Source organism: Taeniopygia guttata, chromosome 3, assembly GCF_048771995.1.
Source record: "Taeniopygia guttata chromosome 3, bTaeGut7.mat, whole genome shotgun sequence".
NCBI classification, from domain to species: domain Eukaryota; kingdom Metazoa; phylum Chordata; class Aves; order Passeriformes; family Estrildidae; genus Taeniopygia; species Taeniopygia guttata.
This window is the reverse complement of record NC_133027.1, coordinates 65889649-65911460: the sequence shown is the minus strand read 5'-3', so window position 1 is coordinate 65911460 and position 21812 is coordinate 65889649. Positions and strand designations below refer to the sequence as shown.

Here is a 21812-nt window from a genome sequence, read left to right as displayed (position 1 = left end):
ATCAGGTTTTTTTCTTCCAAAAGTCTGTTCAACTGCGATTAGGCAAGTTCATGGGCTGGCTAAATTTGAGTTCTTACACAACTGAAGGGTAGAAAAAAACCCCAAAATATTAAGCAATTGATGTGTTTGCAAGAAGAGAATGATAGAATGATTGCTTCAGTTACTGGAAGTAATTTCTAAGTGTCTCTGAACTCACAGTGTATCTTAAAAATAGTTTTAAAAGGTCTCAGGTTGGTTTTTGACTAATTATCTTTTTTTTTCCCTACAGCAACAGCACTAAGTCAGGAGAGAAAGTCTACCATTACCTTTTCTTTCCCTGTGCCCCAAATCAAACTAAAGATTTGAATACTAGTTTTACATATCTACTAGTGAAATCACCAAGGTCTCAGAAGAGCCAGAATAAATTTGATTATTTTTTTAACTAGAGAATCATCTTAGAATGCATGAAACTCATTTTTCTTGAGTGTTTTAGGGAAAAAACAATAGTAAGTCTATCTCAATATGCAACACATTTCATTTACCATGGCAACAAATATTAGTAGGACTATTTTTTTCTAGGCCCTGTTTATTCTTCTTTTACCAACTCATAATTTAGTCCAGCAACTTTTAAACTAAACTTTGACAACATAAAACACTATTCAGAGCTGCAGATTCAATGTACGACACTCTGCACTTTCAGTTTTTCTTATTAAATATTTTATTCAATTTGTAGATGCAAAAAAGGAACCAGCACAAAAAAAAAAGTACATATTTTTATCAAAAACATTGGTAAGTGCTAGGAATATGCATGTGAAAGGAAATACAGTATTTAATTCTTCATTGATTTATCCCCCATGCTGACTCTCAGAGGTTTAGGGTATTTCTCTACAAATGCACAGTTCCACTGACTTAATGGCAGTACCTACAGAGTAAACAACCTTGTCTCCTTGAGTAGCACCAAAGCCAGTGGCTGTGGTCCCAGCTCATCACCCTCCTTTCTCCCATTTCAAGTTTGAACAACTCGCTGGAGACATCCTCAGACAAGCATAACACTGATATTACCAGTACACTACTGAATATCAAAATATCTTAAAGTTTAGGAGATCAGTGTTCCTCACTCTTCCATGTTATCAGAGACAGGTGCTGCAGCAAAAGGGACACTCAATTTCTGAGAAGAGTTATCCCTTTAGTTTCTATTTGTGTAAAAAAGCCTGTCTGGCTAAAATTGTTTCCCAGTAAGATATAAAAACTTGGAAGTTGGCTTTATTTTAAAGTTGGATTTGTTTTGTTATATTAATACAAATAGTAAGAAATGTTTGGGCGTTTTTTTTCACACATAAAATCAGGGGGAAAAAGGTAAGAAGGGAAAAGCTTCACTGCAACCGGTGCAGGAAGATGTACATCTATGCACATTTGGGGAAAACTCCCAAATACAAAACATTTGAAATGTTGAAATATATTTATTAAAATTGGTACAAATAGGACCATCAGTTAAAAAAAATCATTTCTGAAAAAATGTCCTGCATTGTTTCAAAGGATAGCAATAGATCACAGTGTAGGAAGCCACCTAGAAATACAGCTGGCAAACTTCCAGAAGCAGGAGCTGTGATCAAGCACCAGCCTTTGTGAATATGTTCCACTAACTATGCTCAGTGCTTACCAGGACTGCACATTTTTTATTTCCTTGCAATACTCCAAACCTACTGGTTTGCCCTTGTGTAAGGGCAGAGTCCAACAAAAGGAGAGTTTCCTTTTAAGCTTGAAAAGAGCACTGAAATGGCATGAAACTGTTTTCTTTCTTCTTCAGACGTACTGAAGAAATAGTTCTGTTTGCTTTCCCAGGTGGAGATTTCCCAACAATTGGAGAAAGTAAAAATCTTTGTACACAAGTAAAATTGCATATAAAAAAAAATTATTCCTTCATCTTATTTAAAATAGATATAAAAAATCTATATTTGGTCAATGCTTATAAAAAATAAAAGTGTACTGATAGGTGAGTCATTGCACTAAAACTGCCTCTATGTATGTGCCAGTACAGGAGATCCTAAAATGCTTTCTCAACCCCATAACTGTTGTCCTCTTATATGTATTTCTGCAGAAGGCCACTCCATGTTTCTCCTCTGGCTGAAGTGTTAATTGGCAGAAAAATGCATCAGAACATGAAAGCATAGCAGGTTTGAAACTGAGAGTCCAGAGAGTGGCTCAAGTTAAAAGTGAGTGAGATGCCTCAGTGTTGCAGTGCTTTTAGCCACCTTGAGAGAGTTGGGTACTCAAAACGGAAAACAAAGCAGTCATTTGCAGACAAATAGAGCAAAATGTGCGTACTATCATTTAAGGCGCTGCTGCTTCTGTTAAGATTACTGACAGCTGAAAATCAAGTTCCTGCTCCTGCTCAGTATTTTGTCAAATTTGTATCAAGCAGCCTCCAAACTAAAACCTCCTGATTCTGTGGTGTGCTGTGTTGCCCCAGGCAACAAGGCTTCAGCACCTGCAGCCTCACTTCGACAAATAAGAATAAAGTTACTTTTTGAAAGTATTCATCTTCTCTGTGATAAGTTATTCATTCTTCTTTCTTGCCTATATGAAATGAGCATCATTGTAAAGATATTGCACCTCTAGTTACAGTAACAGAACCTTTCAACTAAAATAGATTAAAATAGTTTTACCAACATTTCTAGGAGTTCATAAATAGAAACAGTGTTCAGCACATTTAGTAAAAAGACAATGAACAAAACCAACTGCAAAATACCCCCCTATTTCTAGGGCTTGTCATTACAGAACAGTCTCTGGAAAGAACACCTGATTTTGAAGACATTCGAGTCAGTCCATGATAGCTCCAGTAGGACCATCACCTTCTGCAACATGATATGCAGCAGCAGAGTATTGTTCTGAGGGGATGTTTTCTCCTGTATTCCAAAGCTCTTTTCACTTGGTCTTTAGCATCTTCTACATAGTCCTCAACATTTTGCATATTTATCTCAATAACATCAAAGGTGTCCGCCTGTTCCTCCACTAGGAGGGCCACCTGCAGAAAGAGCTCGTGAACTTCTTTAATGCGACCTTCTAACTTCACCAGCTCCTTGTGCCGCGTCTCTATCTCATTCAAGGCTGCACGAGCTCCCTTAACATCTGACAAGAGATTCTCGGAGAAGACATCCCATTTGCCTTGCTCAATCATCTCCTCAATCTGGTGGCCAGAAACCTCTTTGCCCATGATCTCCAGCTGCCGCTGAATTCGAATCTTGCAGTTCTCCCGCTGGTTCATCTCTGTTGCATTGTAATCAAACATAGCGTCCTGAAATGTGTGCATGAGGTCAACGTAGTGGTTCTTCGCCACCCTGGCAATGATAGACATAGCTCCGTATTTTGTTATTGCATCTTCACAGAAATCTCTCATTATCTGCAGTTTCCTGTGAATGCTTTCTCCACGGCTCTTAATGTCTCTGGCAATACAATTAGTATCTCGCTTGATGCTACTAAGACGGCGCATGGAAGTAAGGAAGCGGGTGTTTTGCTTTCTGAGACGGTTGACATCTGCTTTTAGGTGGTCATTTTCTGTCCGGATGGTCTGTATGTCCTTATGAAGGATTTCCAAGGCATAGTCCGTCTCATAAAGGAGAATATCCTGGGGTGAATTTTCATCATCATCACTATCAGAAAACTGTTGGTTATGCAACCTGGCAAATTCACGCAGCTCACTCAAACGATCTTTCATCCTGCCTGTAAAATGGGAACAGGAGGAATGAGTTTGAAGTAACTAAAATATTGGTTAAAAGACTTGAAAATCTGTAACTAATAGCTACATCATAGTGATAACTAAATCACAGATAACAAACAGTTATCAAAGATAACCCCAAATACCAGATTTTAAATTTGTTCACAGTATTTTATACAGTGATGGATATCACATCCAAAACTCTGCTAGAACAATGTTCTAGAAAGTACAAGTTTAGAAACAAAACTGAAGGAAAAAATACTACAAATCCTGAAACCAAATCAACAAGAATGGCATTCTGTGGGGAGTTTGGGACTGTCCTACTAGTCTTTTACTTGGAGAGGAAAACTATACTCCTGATAGTAAATCTTCAGCTATCACCATCTGTAGACATGTTAATAACTGAACACCTTCCACTACTGCTCACTAGAGAAATCTCCTCTAGATCCTGATCCCTCATTACATTGACTGCCCAAAATGTCACAGGGCTTCCCTTATTCTAAGATTACTTTTCCTGGAAGCCTCTCAGAAACAGAAATGGCATTTACCAATACAGTTGGGAAAGAAAAGTTTCAAAACAATGATGTGGAAAGTATCAAGATAGAGAAAAAAAAAAAAGATAGAAAAAGGAAAAAAGAAAGAAGGGGAAAAAAGCAACTTTAGTGTGTCCAGATGCTATCATTGACCATAGAGTACCAGACATCAACAATTAGGTGTGTGGAACATCTCTCTTACGAGGATAAACTGTGGGAGATGGGCCTATTTAGTCTAGAGAAGAGAAGACTGAGAGGATCTGAGCACACATAAATATGTCAAAGGCAGGTGCCAGGAGGATGGTGCCAGACTCTTTTCAGTGGCACCCAGCAACATGACAAAGAAAAATGCCCATAAACTAAAACACAAGAAGTGTAATCTCAACATGAGGAAGAACTTCTCTACACTGAGGATGGCAGAGGCCGTCCAGGGAGGTCGTGGAGTCTTCCTCTCTGGAGGCACTCAAAACCCACTGGACACATTCTTGTGTCACCTGATTTATGTGACCCTGTCTTGGCAGGGGATTTGGATTAAATGATCTCCAAGGTCCCTTTCAACCCTAACAATTTTGTGATTCTGTAAACTTTGTGCTTACCATGCCTTAAACTTAACAAAAATTAAATATCATCAGGCTTCTACAGAGAGCATAGTAACAACTGGCTCAAAAACGATTTCACTTTCTGTTTGTGTTTTCTTTGTCAAGCAAATGCTGAGTAAAGCTCCTGTGTAATAAATTTGTAATTTTGAAAGAGTAGATCTACCCTTCCTTCCCCAGGAAGAAATGGAGAAGCAAACACATAGTAATTCACAACATGAAAATGCTGTAGTAAATTCATGTATATACTAATTCTGCAGCATCCCTAAAAATATTGCTTTTTTATTTATTTTAATACAACAGGAAAGGTTAAAAAGTTAAACATTAAAAGAAGAATAGGTAGCTGTGAAGTGTTGCCTTGAATTACACCACAATATTGCCTGGACACAGGAAGATCACACAATTAAACACTGGCCTGTGCACTATCACTTCCACCAAGTCTCTGGCAAGAGTCTGTATGTGCTGAATAAAAGTTGTACAACATAAAATTTAATATTCATCATTCAGTTCATGCTACCGCATTGACTGTGTTGCTACTGTTCATTTCCTCAGGGATTTCCCCTGCAAAATCTTTGGAAAGTTCCACAAACTCCTACCAGTTGTTTGGGGAAAGGCAGATCTAACAGCTCCACAGTTAGGTTTCAGCCCAGAGTCACTAAAGACAATAGTGTCAGACTCTTGATAATTTACGATGCCTACTTGAGACACTTCAAGCCCAATTCTTTGTACCTGGAATCTTCAGAAGTCAGCCCCTTCTGACTGCAGTCACTGCTGCAAGCCTCGAGCACTTTGCTGAGTAAGATCGCGAAGGAACAAACCGGACATCAGGGAATGAACACATGGATCAAGGCCACTTGTGAAGAGCTCCTCTCCAGTGACATGGACAGCATCACACACGATCTCTGTGATCCAGCAGATCCAGTAGATCTAGTTATAAGTGGAACAGAGGGATCAAGTTGCAGTTGCACTTACAGTCTTCACCCTGGGTTTTCCCTGCTCCCCAGTACTTAGTTCTACATTATTTGTATCTATGTACCAAAACTTATGTTTAAGGTGGTCAACATTAGCATCTTTTAGCTGTGCATTGCTCTGTACCTGTCTGGGATATGTCTCCACAACTAAAGTGTTCACACTTTTGTCCTAACAAATGGATGCCATCTATTTAAGCCTGACTTCAGAGTCCTGCAAAATCAGGCACTTTTTGGCACTTTCTTTAATTCTCCCCAAGTCCTGTCTTTTACTCTTTGTTTCCAAAGTGCATCATCTAGCCAGCTTCCTACTTCATCTTCACATTTTCAACATGCTCTTCTTTATCTAGGAAGGACAGGATGTGAATAACTTTTAACAGAGTTCTTTTCCTATTTCAAATTCTCATTTCAAACAAAGGGGAACCAGATCTTCCCAAGAGAGGACAATAACTTTCAAGCTTTCCTTGGATGGTGTCAGGGACAGAACTGACACTAAAGAGCTGAAATAAATAAGCAGGGAGCGCAAGGGGGAACAGCAATTTGAAACATTTCAACTTAACAAATCATGGTTTACAAAAGTTGGCCTCCCCTGTCAGATGCTGTGGTTACTCAGCAAAGTTTGCATCTACACATACGTTGATTGTATTGCTTGTAATTTGAACAGCAATATATTAACACATGATACATGTCTGGCTGTTAGGGATAGCCTCAGACCTCAGTCTGTAAAGTGAGCATCAGTCTCTCCCTTCATACAGTGCCTGGTGCAGCAGTAAAAGTTGGGTTCTCTGATGGGAAAGCAGCTCTGCAGGACCTCGGTGTGCTGGTAGGGGAACATGAGCCATGCATCCAGGCTGGAGCAGCAAAAGTGAGGAAGGAAAGGGACACAATCCCTCCTGTCTGACATTTGAGAGACCCTATCTGGAGTGTCACTCAACACAGACACACTGGGATGAGCCACAGGGAGGCCACAGAGGTGGTCAGAGGTGCTGGAGCACCTGACATATGAAGAGAAGCTGAGAGAGTTGGGAATGTTCAGCCTGAGAAACAGGAAACTTAAGGGAGCTCTTGTTGCCATCACTAACTGCTTAATGCAAGGCATTTTCCCTCCATGGAAATGGACAGCAATAGCACAGCATGCAACAGACCTAAGTGGAAACAAGAGAAAGTCAGCCAGATACAAGGCGGGGGGGGGGGGGGGGGGGGGGGGAGGAAAAAAAGAAGAAAACCCCAAACACTTAGAAACAATGAAAAAGGTGTCCAGAAAAGTTTTGGAATCAGCACCCTTGAAGATATTTAAAACTCTACTTGACATAGCCCTCACAAACCTAACTGTGTGCATTTTGAGCAGGCCTGGATTAGACAATGTCCAAAGGTCCCATCTAAATTGCTCTGGTAATCAGCCTTAAATAAAAAGCTTGCTAAGCTGACTATGAACATTAAATATATTCAACTACTTTCACAAGTAAGAGACATCTAACACACTAAAATATCAAAACAGCAACTACTCTGGAGTAACAACCACAAGAGTATAACTACCTTAATTCTGAGAGTGTGAGATTTAATAGATTAGTTGTCAGTCTTATTTTATTTTAAAATGCTACATATATCCAAACAAGAACATGTACGTGCACATTTGTATTTTTGGGTTAGCCAAATATGTCCTTGTAAATATGAAGTTCCTTCTGCAGTCCATCAGGATGTGCACACCCAAACACACACACAGGAAATACAGGCAGGTGATGACTGCAGAGGTTACAACTTTGAAGGCAGGTATCCAGCAAGTACAGTCAGCTAAGGGCATGTTCAGTGCTCATCTTTTCATGTTACTGCACTACTTACTGGTATTAATCACCACAGTGACAAGCTTTCCCATGATGCATGAGAAATATGCAAATTGTCCTGTTGCAATAAGACTGCCTCCCCAGACAACTGTGTATAATATGGGATTTCAGACAAGAATGAAAATCCATCTAAAAATCAAAAACTATGCATGTGCATACATCCCCTTTCTGTTAGCCCCATATACATACAAAAGGGAGTCCTACAAACATTGCCTAACATTGCTATGCAAATGTTCTGAAGCCTGTTAACTATGTAGAAATAACCTAAGGATAAAAAGTTATTTCTAAAACTTTTATCTCAGCTTTAACATTTGTACATCCACACTCTATCCCCATATGGGCCATTCCCTTAGATTTGGGCTCAGTGATCCTTGTGTGTTCCTTCCAGCTCAGGATAGTCTGTGATCAGAGTCTGGGAACAAAGGGTGAAATGATGAAGCAGTCTCAGCACAGCATCCATATTTCATGGCCAGCTGCTGGGAAGGAAGGCAGTGTACATTTTTTCTACTTGCAGCATTCGTAAATGGCAGCTGTTACTTAATACCATCTTGTGGCTCACCAAGAGTCTAGTCAGTAATCTTTTCAGCCTTGAGTAGGGCTTTACAAGATGAAGTTTTTACTTCAATTGTTTGAGGAACAACAGATATTTCAAAACAAGTTAGTTAAAAATAACTTCTGTCAGTAGTTCTTCTTGCCCTTGGAAGGCAAAAGGAAGCCATGTGGCTCATCCTAGCTCTGAATGGAATGTGATTTTTACCACATGACACACAATAGACATGACCCAAAAAACAAGTGGAGAACAATTAGGAAATAACCTGCTCTTAGACAAAATTACTTCATAGCTAAGTGTGTGTCAGCACATTTCAGTGACTTCCCATATGGCTTGTAGAGGATGTAGCATTGATGGAAATCTACTTGGACTTGCTGAATTGAACACACTGCATTCCAAGGCAAATAGAGTGCTATCACTAAAATACAAGTCATACATAGGTAAAAAAAGTGTTAAATTTAGCTGAAGCCTTTTGTTTAAGAGTTGGAGTCTCAGATTTAATAATTTTCTAGTAACTATTTGTTTTGTAAACAGTCGTCTTAGACCAGAATTAATATTTTTGTTTGGTATCTGTTGCCTAATAATAGATTTGATAATATTAATTAATTTGGGGAAAAGACTTGGTTTTTTTTTAACAATAAGTTTTCATCTTTCCCGGAGAGTAATTGGCTTATAGCAGAGTAGTAGTCACCTTTTCAGTCCAAATTCCCTGTCTTGCCAACCATGCCTACTAAAGGTGTCACAGCAGGTTTGAATTTTTCAAATTACTCATCTTTTTTTTTCCTCTCTTCTCTTCTGTAAGAGCCTGAAACAAAACAAAAAATAAAAATCTAATGATTAGGACAGTTTGCCTTCTCAAGCTGTGCTAAGATCACGTATGTGTACCACCTCCAAAATTAACAACTACAACAGATCAGCCATTCAAAAATCTTTTTGTGGCCTCATTGAAAGGAAGTTATCCTTTCTGGAATGTATTGGATTTCACAATGTTTAAAAATAGACAAAATGTATTCAGGAATTAAAATCCATCAGTTAACACTGAATGCCACTTATAAAGCTACAGAAATCCATCAAGAAGTTGCAAGTATATCAGAAGACTACACTACCCAGCTCATATGCGCATCAAAGCCTGTGTACAGAAGAAGACCACCTTCATACTTTCTGTCACCCTAGAGAAAAATATCTGCAGTTGCAAATGTCTCAGGATATTATTTTTGCCAAAAAATCCCTGTCTTGTGCCAGGACAAGTCACTTATTACAAACTGATATATTCAGAGAAGCAGGGATGACTCCATTCTTTGCATGGTGTTTTCTGTGGACTGGTTATCAGCTTTCCCAGACATTAGTATCAAAACGAGGAAACACTGCTGGTGTGCATTAAATGCACTATAATATGCAATTTTTCATGTATTTATGATAAGACTGAGAAAAAAAATCTGATGTTTTAGCTTGTTATTACTCAGTAGCCATGAGAGTAAACATTATTCCTGCACTGGAGAGATCAGCTTGTTTTACATGGGTTGACTGCTACTATTTACTAGGTTGCCTAAATTTTCACTGGAGAGCTATGGATCACCACTGACAAATTTTCAACAGTGGAGAGATAAAATGGATTCTTGGTATCTCCTCTTGACATTTTCCTCACAAGTCACATAAATGAGCATTTGTAACTAGATTTGGTGTTGTTTGAGTGGAGTGGGGAGCAGTGGTAACAGTGCTATAGACAAAAAATGTTTCTCCATCCTCACTGGTTTGCAGCACCAAGGTCTTTAGGTAAAATTGGCCTAGATAGACACAAGGGAGTATGAACTGCTCCCCCAAAGGCTTGGCAAATGGTTAAGACAGATCCATATCACTTAACATAAACAGCGAGACAGCCATCCATACGTTTCTTGGCAATTGCTACAGCTCAGCATCATTACAGGTCACTGTGCAGGTCAATCAGCCAACACACTCACAGGCAGTGCTGGCACTACAGCACCATGAGAATATACATTATCTAACTAATCACCTCGGCCTCCCTGGAACACACTGGCTCAGCGAAATAGCTCTGTACATGCCACATGTATATAACTACTATTGTTACCACACAGTGGTATTTATAAGTGATTAAGACATTATGTTGGTATGCAAATAGACATATGAGGTTGCATGTGATCATCAGTCAGAAGCAGCATGTTCTACTGATGTTTTTAAATCAGCACAACTGCATTATTTTTTGAAAAGCACATATATTTAAGGCTTGTTAGAAAGTGTTACAATCAGAGGCCAAGTATTCTTGACTTTAAAAAAATTCCTTTAAAGTTAAATACAGGGTGTTTTCCTGGTATTTGGTGAGGTGGGCCAGTACACATGAGGCTCAGTTTGGGATTCTAATGCAAAATCTACACAACTGTACCTGCACCAAACTAGTTCCATCCAGGAAATAACCCCTATAGCCAGCCACACATGCATACCCACAGCCTCAGCCCCAGGACATGTCAGGCTTTATGGCAGTTATGCTACTTAGCAGCTCATGGGTGTTTACAGGCCCAAAGATATAGATGTAATTAGGGACACACTTGATTGGGCATATCAAAAGCTCAAACAAGCTTTGTTCTTGCTTTCAAAAATAAATGAGTTGTCAATACCACAAAAACACAGAGGAAAGGCATAGCAGAATAGCTGGACCATGCAGTAATTCCTTAACTTTTGTGAGCATGAGCTTGTTGAGAATTATCTGGCAATTAATAGGTTAACTGCTATAGCAGATTAGTCAAAAGTTGCGTACATGATAAGCCTTCAGAAGTCAAGATATGCGGCATCATTCTCTCACTGATAAAACTACATGTAGTTTTATCTAGATGTAAGTGCCAAGCACTGTGTGAGAACTCTTGCTGATTGTGTAGAGTCTTGATATCTCATCTAGCCTATCAAAGCAGAGATAAAAACCAAATTGCTTTGCTCCTCTCATGTGGAACCTCCCCCACTACCCAAGAGGGCATTCCCAGGAGCCAGCCCTAGGCCACTCCCTGGGAACGATGTTCCTTACCAGAGGTGGTTCATGGCCACATCTTGGGGAATAAACCAAAATGCAAGCATAACCAAAAATGGCTTCACTGCAAAAAGTGGTAACCCCAGATTTGGAGTTCAGATGGGTTTACTGAATCAAGTTAACACTGCCTTAGTAATTTCTGCACCATCCTTTGTCATCCTTGAACTACAGCGATGACCAGAGGCAAAAAAATTGATGGGCCAGATAAAAGATAATAGGAAGTGTATCTGGTCCAGCATATTTGACACAGCAGTTGTCTTCTCACCATCAGAACTGGTTTTGAACATATCAGCATTAGCATATCTGTCACACTCAAGAGATTATCCGTATTTTCCATTAGTGACTTGGAGAGTGGAACCAAACATGAGCTTGTACAGTCTCCAGGTGACACTGAACTGGAAGGGAATAGAAGCAACTGGAATAGAAGGAACTGGAAGGGGTGAGGGCAGGGGAGGAGAAATTATGAGAATTTAAGATGATCTTGACAGTAAGAAAAGAATTAACAAAAAAAAAGGAAATTCAATATGTCAAGCCTGGCACATTTAGATAACATTATTCACACAAATATAAAGTAGGAAACACCTAGTTTACCAGCAGGAAAGCTTTGGTGAGGTCATAGCTCACAAAACAAGCTCACAGTATAAGGTCATTGTAAAAAAAACCAAAACCCCATGTCTTACACGAGAGATGGCTTGGGAAGGACTGGTTTTACTCTGCTTGGCATAGATAAGGCCTCAGTTGGAAAAGTACTTCCTGAAACAGTTATCACATTAGGAAAGTCAAAGGGAGCATATTTGTCATTGTCTCCAAACATTTTAGAAAATACACTCCTGGAGAAAGAGGAGCTGAAGGAATGATTTTCATTTAATTCAGAGGACCCGGGAGAGAGACACAGTACTCCAACATATAAAAGGAGTTTTCTATGAAAAGAGAAATGGTCCCTGTGTTGACACTGGAAACACGCAAAGTAATCAATTTCTTTCACGAGGCCTATGTTGAACTGGCTGAGACTTGCTGAAAATTGGACCATTTCTCTGTGGAAGCATTGTGGGACCTTCTTCCTTGACAGAAAGAGAGAGGATACAGAAAGCCCTCTCAGGCCTGGCTCAGGTGCACAGCTCCAGTGCACCAAATGCATAAAGCAATGTCTTACAGTCCTGCAGTGGCCCTGCATTCCCAGGATTTGTTCCATGCCCTCACCCCTAGTGTCACTGTGGATCCAGCACAAAGTGTTTGTTCACACAGTGCTGCCTGTGCTGGGGAGAAATTCAGGTAACTCTTCATGCAGCAGATTCTCTTCCTTCTCTATTATTTCTGTACCAGTGGCAACTACCATATCTCCTTCTGAAGCAGGTCTTGGTTACTGTTAGTGTTAGTATAGTGAAAGATGTCACACATGGAGACTAATCCCATAGCACCCAAATTCTCCAGGGCTGACAGAGCATGCATTCCATAGCATCACAGATATCTGTAGTGCCCAAAAGGGACTACATTTTACTAATTTTAATGTCTTAAGAGATCTTCTGTACCGTGCTTATGTTCTTCATGGAGATGGCTTTCAACAACAGAGTTTAACTTGCCGTTTGAGTCTCAGCCTTAACATGAGATAACATATGACTGAACACACAATTTCAGTTTCAGAGCAGTGGGCATAGTGCAGTCAGAGCAAAAAGCATGAGAAAAAGGTCATCAGAGGATTTGTACACCTAAACCATCCTTTCCTAATGATGACGTTTATTCTGTTCATCTGTTAGACGTCTGGTCTGTTTTGAATAAAAAAAAAGTTATGGTCATCTTGTAGTCTCACCACTATTTAAATAGTGAGTATCAGCACTGGTAAGAAAGCATCATCACTCAAATTGTATTCTCATCCTAAAAAGTCATAGGTTGCCATTTTGATACCTGACAGTTTAAAAGACAGTTGCTAAAATACCCTCTAAAGAACAGGAACAAGAAGTGCAAGCGTCCATTTTTGGCCAGTACTGTTCTAGTCACTTCCTTTCTCAGTATCAGAGTGACATGTAGTTATCTCAGACATACACGACTCCCAGTTCTTCTTGGTAGGAAGGAAATGAGCATCAATTTAATCGGAAGCAATCAAAGAATGCTAACTTTTGCACCCACTTCTAGATCTGGCCACGATGACACTCAAGAGCAAAGGAAAAGCTACTATATTCTGCATATAAACCAAATTTTCTGTAAAATCTGCTGTGGAGCTATTCATAACCGTGTATGAGCACTATGAAAAAATGTTAGTACTCGTTAAGCCAGACAAACAAGGTAGTAGAAATACAGGCATCCGTTGTGAGTGGATGAGAAGATACATATTTGAAAGTACCTCTGTTTTCTCTCATCCGGTGAAAACCCAGCCATCCCATTTGTATTCCATGAGGACCAAAGCTAGGTACCACCGGACCCAAAAGCCCAGTCCGCATTTCCTATCATCTCTCCTGCCTCTGGGCTTCAGACTTCACCACTCGATTCAAAAGGGGCAGTTTCGTCTCCTCTTAGGCAAAACCGAGGTGCCGAGCACGCCCCGCGACCCCTCCGCCTCGCCGGCCGGGCCGGCTGCCGAGCACCGGGCACGCCCCGACAGCCCGGGAAGGGGCGGCCAGCCCGGGCTCCGGCGCTGCCCGGCACTCTCTTCCCTCCGGCAGCAGCTCCGAGCGCCTCGGCCTCCGAGAACTCCGGCTGATGTCCAGGGGAGCTGGGGAATACAGCTGCGCCCCCGTCCAGGAAGCCGGCACCGGCTGTGCCCGGGGCGAAGAAACCAGACCCCGCCCGGCCCCCAAGGAAAGCGCTGCCTCGTCCTCCCCCGTCCCGGCAGGTACTCACCCCGGGCAGGGTAGGGCAGGGCAGTCCGGCCTCTCCCGCGTCTCTCCGCCCGCGCCGCTCCCCGAGGTGCCCGAGGTGCTGGTGCCGGTGTCCGTGGTGCCGGTATCCGAGGTGCCGGTGGTCCGAGGTGCCGGTGTCCGAGGTGCCCGAGGTGCTGGTGCCGGTGTCCGAGGTGCCGGTGTCCGAGGTGCCGGTGTCCGAGGTGCCGGTGTCCGAGGTGCTGGTGCCGCCGCAGCGCCCGCGCCGTCGAGGCGAGCGCTCATCCCCTTGGAGCGCTTCGCCGCGCCCCGCCCCTCCGGCCGGCTCGCCCGCCTATTGGTTGCGATGGGCTGATTTGCATGGCGACGCCCCGCCCCTCGGGCCTGTGGGAAGATGCGCGGCTCGCGTCGCTGCCCGGCGCGGGGAAAGTCCGTCCCGCGGTGCCGGGAAGCGTGGGCGCGGGGAGCTGGCCCGTCACTTCGCCGTCGTCCCCGTGGACGTCCCCTGCGCTTTCTTGTCCTCGCCTCCTCGCCGGCAAGCGGGGGCTTTCCACTCTGCGATTCTGTAATTCAAATTGCCGCTGCTTAGGAAGATGTGCTCTTCGCTTCGTGCCTCGGAGTTTGGGTCAAATGATGTCCTTTTTGCACTGTGACTTCCTGAGGGGAAAAAACCCAACACCTTCCCCATCATTCTAACTGAAAAAAAAAAAAACAAACTAACGAAACTCTGGAGTCACAATGTTTGGTACACAGCAATCATCCATGTTAATTAGCCACATGAGTAGTTATAGAGATTGTTCAGGTCTTTCTGAGATGGGAAGCTTTTGCTTTTCTTGAAAATCTTGGACATGTACTTTTTTCTCCTTTTCGTCACAAAATTTGAATTTAATCTGAATCTAAAAATGTTAACATATAGAAGTTACTTTTTATTGGTGCTGAGAAGTAGCTGAAAGAGCAACTGTGCTTTCCTAAGCAGTCGTCAGTTATAGGATTCCAAAACATCAATCCCACCCTGGGTGACTGAGAATAAATTCTGTCATCATGGAGACAATTGCAGAGATGTAGAAAGCTTCCTCCCTCCTCCTATGCTGTTTTTGTCTCAGGAAAAAATGTAAGTAAAAGGAAAATATTTGAGGTTTTATGGTTAAAAATATATCTGACAGAAGGGCTCTTTCACCTTGAAAAATCCAGGACTGCCCTGGGCACTGTGCTGAGGTTTTTCTCTTAGACCTTGATGCTGGAGACAAATTTAGGTGCATGGGTCTCACCAGCTCTCTAAAACTAGCTGAAGGTACTGAATTGTGAGTGGCTTTTCTCTTCCAGGCTGCTGCTTTGTGAGACCAGCTGCAGCATCCTCACATGTAGGCAGGCATTTTTCTGCTTGCCACTGTACCACAGAAAGCAAATGGGGCCTTTAGTGTTGTTTGGTGTTGTTAATGCAAGTGGAGTTGAAAATAGAGCTGGGTGTTAATGTACTGTCATGGGTAATCAAAGGTACAGGTTGCTTTGTGTGGCATGGAACAACAATTACAAATTAACCTGCTGTTGTTGCAGCACAGGCAAAGCTATGGGTGCGTTGACTGATGAGTCCAATGATCCTGTGAAGGGCAAAATTCTCATCTAGAAACATCTGGTATCTTCCCTGTAATTCTGGATATCCAGGATATGGAAGACCAAAGAGATGACTGTCAAGTCTCCCCTGCTTTGGGAGAGACTTCAGTAAAATCTCCAGTAGCTGAGTAACAGGCAAGGTAGCAATATTGTTAAAATATTAATCTTCTAAGAAACTAATGGAAAGTGAGAGAAATTTATTATTCCTACAGATTTTTCCACCCAGATGAGATGAGGTTAAAAAAGGTACAAAACTCTAATAAAAAGCTTGCTAATTAAGCTACAAATAGGTAGCTAAACTCCCCTCCCCCCACCATTGCCAAACAAGTATCCTGAAGTTCTTGAGTGTATTATGTTGCTAGATCTTTAAAAAGGTGCTTGTTTGCATGGTGTTATAAGAAACAAAACCAGATGAATGATATAAAAAAAGTTGTTGTGGCATCATATGTATCAAAGACACTTGTTTTGGGTTATTATGCTCATTTCAATCTCTTCTGAAATAACATGAACAGTGTAGATTGATAATGGAAATGATTAGACACTGGAAACTTATTTTCCAAAATAAGAATTTTCAGTCTTGTAATCTTATTCTCATGTGAGTTTTGAGCAGCATTATATACCAAGTTACAAAAATAACATCTCTTTTTTTCACTTTCTGCTATCTCTAATTATAAGAGAAATACTTCGTAGTTTACTAGTGAAAGTAAATACTCAATTTACATAGATAAAGGCAGAACTCATTAGTATTGGGATCACAGATGCCAATAGGTTTCTAAAGGAGTTTGGGCAATATAAATGTACAATATATCTGCAGATAGTAAACCTCCCTTTAAGTTCTTTTTTCTTTTTCCTAAAGAGTTGTTGCATTTTTTTTCCCCTTAAAGACTTCTAATCCTGACCTAGGTCTTGAGTGATTGCTTTGAATGAGCCAGGTTTTGCTTCCAGTTCTCTCATCTCTAGATAGAGGACAGGCATAATTGCTTTCGGTTGTCATAAATGTGTAGTGAAAAGTAATATATAAACAAATTTGACTCTGATGCATGTTAAAATACCATGAGGATGTTTCGTATTTCAAGGACAATTCACTGCATGAGAGAGCCCCTCCTCTTTCTGCTCTGGTGTGTGATGCTTCTAAAGACATTTCCAACCAAGAAATTGAGTTCCTTGCAAAGCTCAAGAAATTACAAATTATGTGGACATGTAGATTCCTCTTTGCTACCACTTGCCAGTATCTCAGGGCATCTGGGAACTCTGGATAACGTCAATTTTTGGGAAGAGCAGTTTCACCAGGCAACTTACATACAGGTGACCAGTGACATACAGACCCCTGTTTTTCTGGAGCTTACCCATCTCTAGAAAAGCAGTTTGTACCCATAACATCTGTACTAGTTTCAGTATGAAGTTGTAGTAGTGTCAGTCTATAATAATAGACACTTGTGAAACTTTTAGCTAAAACCAGAGCAAATTGCTACCAGTTCAGTTGTGTATTCCAGAGCCAGTTCTCAGACACATAAAATCCACATACACTTTTCTGAATGTGCAGTACACATGAGCCTCTTCTAAGCTAGAATCAGATCTGATGTAATCTAGCTCACATTGATTCAATCAAAGTAATGATTCATGGTCCTGGACAATTAACTTTTTATCTTTTTAACCTCATGGATCAGTAGAGTCATTCTGATAGTACATGATTTATCAATTGCCAAGATGAGTTGAAGGGAGACACCAAAAGATTGATGCTAGAAAATTCTTTCACTATATTAATTTAATAGAGAAACTGAAACTGAGTCTTCAGCTGTGATATTTCCAGCTTGAGAAAGGTCCAACATTCCTGCTCTGTCTTTTCACATTTCATTGTAACCTCTCACAAAAGCTACTGATGTTACAGAACAACTTCATCAATAAATGTTGCTGATGTAAAGAGATTCTTCTTTGCTGCATGAGGAATAGAGTGCTGAAAAGAATTCAGAAGCCAAGTATCTCCACAGGTAGCAAAATCCATCTTAATTGTTTGTTGAAGCCCATGGAGATATTTGGATTTACATAGGGATAACATAGTGCTCTAGGTACTGAGCCCTGCAGATGTTTGTCTTTTTGCCTTTCTTTTCTCTCCTTCATCAGGAAGGAAGAAGAGTGCTACAAAAGGATGAAGTGCTGAAAGCTGTGCAGATGTCATTGCTGTGGAGTCAGAGGATGCCCTGTGCCAGGGCCTTCTCTCTTGCTTATTCAGGAAAGGATTTAACATTCTTCTCCAATTATGCCCCAAAGGCATGTGAAGCCAGCCCTGGATGTATTGCCCCTGAATTCCTTGTGAACCAAAACTTGGCAGTGATGTATGGCTCTGAAAGTTCATTACCCATACACAAGTTCTTAATGTAGTAAGGGATGTATTAAATGCCAGATTGGATGCACAAAAAATAGCCCTGGGACTTCTGTTGACTTCAGAGATGATAGCAGGTGCCAGCATGTTTTATTAAGCTAGTAACCAATAAATGAACAAATTAAAAATATTTTCACATGATGGATGTAAACATGCATGGTTAACAGGAGCCAATGGAACAATACTGATTTCTGGGAACTGAAGTCTTGGTTGATTATCAAGTAAGCCACTGAATTTCTCTGCTGCTGTCACAGCTTTTGAATGCAAGAGCATAGCCCATAGGTCACATCAGCTGGCCTAATGAGAAGTTTTACCTAACCCTGTTCCTGTACTTCAGTAAAGGTGTGTATTCTAACTCCTGTTAACAGACAGGAGTGAGGTATTTCCTTCTCCTGCACATTTGCATGCCCATAGACTGAGATAAATTAACTTCTGCAGTACAGGGAGCACTTTGCAACATGTCAGAGCAGAGACAAGGACATCTTTATGTGATTCAAGAGGGATAAAAGGGGAGGAAGGCACATAGCAGGCACTCAGATTTGGGTATAGTCCCAGTAACAGCAGATTGAAAGGCAAGTTCCTATTGACAAAAACTACATGTTCTATTTTTCCCTCATCCCTACTCTCTGAGCAGAAAATGCCCAGGCTATATATTAAGTATAAAGGCAGAAGTACCTAGGGTTGGGTTTTTAGGGGTTTTTTGGGTTTTTTTCAGAGGTTAAAAGCCTGAGATGGCTTAGAAGGGTGAGGCAAAGAGTAAATAGACCTTCACAAAGAGAGCTATTGCAAAATGAGGACATTTCCATAGCTTTTTTTAAACATTCTTTTCATATTACTCATTAATAGAAAAGTTGTTGTTTTCTAAAACTCACCAAGTTTTGATGAAATAAAACAATTTTATCTTAGAATTGTGTGAACATAAATTTCATACAGCCACGTAGATGGATTATCTTATTCACGCTGCCAGTGTGAATAAGCAATATAACATCCAGAAAGTGGTGGGGAGCCTGCCCAGAATGCGCAGGGAGTTCCTGTACCATGCAGACTGCCTTCCTCTGAAGGCATGCTGCACATGTGGAAACCTTTCAGGTGGCTTTGTGGCTAGATCTAAATGTCTTGTGGTAGACCTTCCCAAAGGTAGCATGGTAGTGACATGCTACAGATCTGAGAAGAAAAAGAAAACTTTTTGTTTAGTTGAAGGTGAGGGAAGAATTATTTGGGATTATTTGACTGAGAATACACAGCCAGGGAGCAATTCATTTCACAGCCCAGTAATGACCAATTGCTGCCTGGAATCCTCTGTAAAAGACAAGGCATATGGTATCTAAGCAAATTGTACGTGTCACAGTAACAGCATGATAGATTTCCTTGGAATGAAACAAGTCACTGCTGATGTTTGCATGATTTAGCTGAAAAAAAAAAAAAAAGCCCTAAAAATTAATGGTACTTGTCAAAGTAGAAGAGTATTTGTCAAACACCTTGCAAAACTTATCTGAGAAAAGTGAAGGCTTATATTTTATCTTTGAAACCTGTCTGACAGCTGTAGCAAGTATCCCAGCTGCCTTCTGAGAGGCAGCTGCTCTCAGCAGCACTTCAAGTTAAGAAATGCACTCCTAGATAAGAAATGCAAGGACAGGAAGTACTGGGGGCACTGAGCAGCTGCACAGCAACACCACAGGAGCCCACGGGTGCTCCCATTTACCCCAGCCAGGGAGAGTCTCGGTACATGAGAAGTGAGTAAGGCAGAGGGGCAGCTGAGTACCTGCACTGTTTTTATACAGCTGCCAGCATTTGATGGATGCAGCTGCCTTGGTGGTTACTCACCAAAAAATCAAACCTGCCCAAATCTGGGCACCTGGGTGAGTCCCAGGTGCTTCCAGCTCTCCCCAGCTCACCCTGAGAAGCAGCAACAGATGAGAGAGAGGCTCTGCAGCAGCCAGTGGGTACCATCATCTTTCCATGAGCAGCAACTATTAGCCTCCAATTAATGTAATGTGCATCCAATAGGATGGAGCTGGGCCCTGTTATACATATCCCTTAACTTCTGGATCTCTGAAGACATGAGATTCTGGCCTTTGCATTTGCCAAGTACATAACCGAGTAAGCAAAGTGGTGTGGAAGTCCCAACAGATGAACCAAAACCAGAGCACATAGCCTCTCTTCCAATTCGTCAATCTAGAGAATTAATTGGTTTGTAAATGGGTTTTACACACATATATATACATATATATATACATATATATACACTTCACAAGTTACATCTCTGTGTAGGCTGTGTACTGCTATGGCAGAGAAGAAGGACTGCACTGTGCATGCAGGCTCAGTTCTTATTTCTTCCTTGCACTCTCAGCTTCACTAATGCAACCTAGCCTGGCTGTGCCTCTAGTTAAGCTGGGTAAGTATCTACTAGGAATAATTCAAGTATGGCTGACTTTAAATTGAGGTAGGGAGTGGATTAGATGACTTTCTGAAACTTACTTTAGCCTCATTTTCTAAATCTTATTGACACATGTCAAAGATATTTATAGAATATTTATATATTCTATATTCTATATATTTGTAGAAATAAAAATATTAACATACACTAAAACATAAGACTACATTTTCAGAGGGGTAAATCAATTCTACAAAATTCAAGCCAAATGTTGGATGTGGCTATTTTTTATTAAGATAATAAACACTTGTAATGTTACAGTAAGATTTTTGACAGAATACAGAAGATCTATTAAGATCATACTAAAAATAGTGTAAGGAAAATCTGGTACTGTTCTTTTAATCCTGAGAAGTTAATTCAGTTGTTTTTTTGTTTTTTTTTTTTTTTTTTACTGGAAGAGAATTCTAGAAATATCTGTCATTTACTATGTCTGTGTACCATGCCTAACTATATAAATTTTATCTCTTAGCCAAGGTAGCAGGCATCCCCCCTGAGAAATACCACACAGGCAGGAGATAAGCAGAGAAAACAATGCTCCATACTTCTTACAGTGCATGGCTTGGAACCATTGGCTTCAATGCAAAGCTGGTAGGTGACAATGGTAGTGTTACATTTGTATGTTACAAGGATGTTAAACATGGTTTCCATCTTACAGAATAAATTTTTACAACATGATAAATGAGAGAAGCCCAACTCTCATTTAATTATGCAAGGGAAGATCCTACATAAATAATAATTTTAAATACTGTCCAAATTTAACGTTAACTACAGCATATAAAACTGCCCTGAGTACAAATTTGGGGTGAATTTAAAATGAAGTATAACTAACAAAATAATTAAATAACAGATAAACAAAATTAATATACTGAAGCAAATTCAATATAATATTTAATATAAAATAATTTTAAATTGATTAATATACAACAGCAAATTTAAAGTTCACTAATAATCAGTACTACAGCTAGAATACATCTAGAGAAGTGAGTCTCTACTTCATTCCAAACAGCACTGAATACCTGCATATCAAATCTCTACATGCTCACTACCTGAAGATGACAAGAGATAGACACGTCAATTTATGACGAAAAATGTTTGTGACATGGCAAGAAAATTTTCCAAGTGATGCTTGAAATCTTCCCATAAAATTAATTTCATCCAAGATAATCCTTCTTTAGGTACTTTTTCTCCCCCTTCATCCCTCAAAGGGGGTCAGGTCACCCATTCAATTGATGCCATGCAGTACTTTTAACCCTGTAGGAAACATGGAAGAGGTGTGGGCACAAGGCGCACTAGGATGGCATATTCCCTAAATCTCCAGCCCCACCCATCTCAGAATACACACTTTCCTTAAGATTATT

At 40.6% G+C, this 21812-nt stretch overlaps 1 protein-coding gene across 3 annotated transcripts; it reads right to left on the bottom strand.

The window, feature by feature from the left end:
- Nucleotides 1-679: 679 nt before the first annotated feature.
- STX11 (syntaxin 11) lies at nucleotides 680-14148 on the bottom strand. Of its 3 annotated transcripts, XM_072927035.1 has the most exons (4): nucleotides 14052-14148; nucleotides 8874-8987; nucleotides 5553-5750; nucleotides 680-3699 (listed from the first exon to the last, which is right to left on the bottom strand). In XM_072927035.1, exon 4 carries the CDS (start codon nucleotides 3692-3694, stop codon nucleotides 2828-2830), a length of 867 nt encoding a protein of 288 aa, XP_072783136.1. In that variant the 5' UTR covers nucleotides 3695-3699; nucleotides 5553-5750; nucleotides 8874-8987; nucleotides 14052-14148; the 3' UTR covers nucleotides 680-2827. The 3 variants fall into 3 exon arrangements, with proteins under 3 accessions (XP_072783136.1, XP_072783137.1, XP_072783138.1); XM_072927036.1 differs by lacking the exon at nucleotides 8874-8987; XM_072927037.1 differs by lacking the exon at nucleotides 14052-14148 and having other exon boundaries at nucleotides 8874-14011.
- Between the last annotated feature and the right edge of the window lie 7664 nt (nucleotides 14149-21812).

What these genes read in the sequence shown, in the direction of transcription:
- STX11 (XM_072927035.1), bottom strand. Translation starts at nt 3,694, where the DNA reads ATGAAAGATCGTTTGAGTGAGCTGCGTGAATTTGCCAGGTTGCATAAC.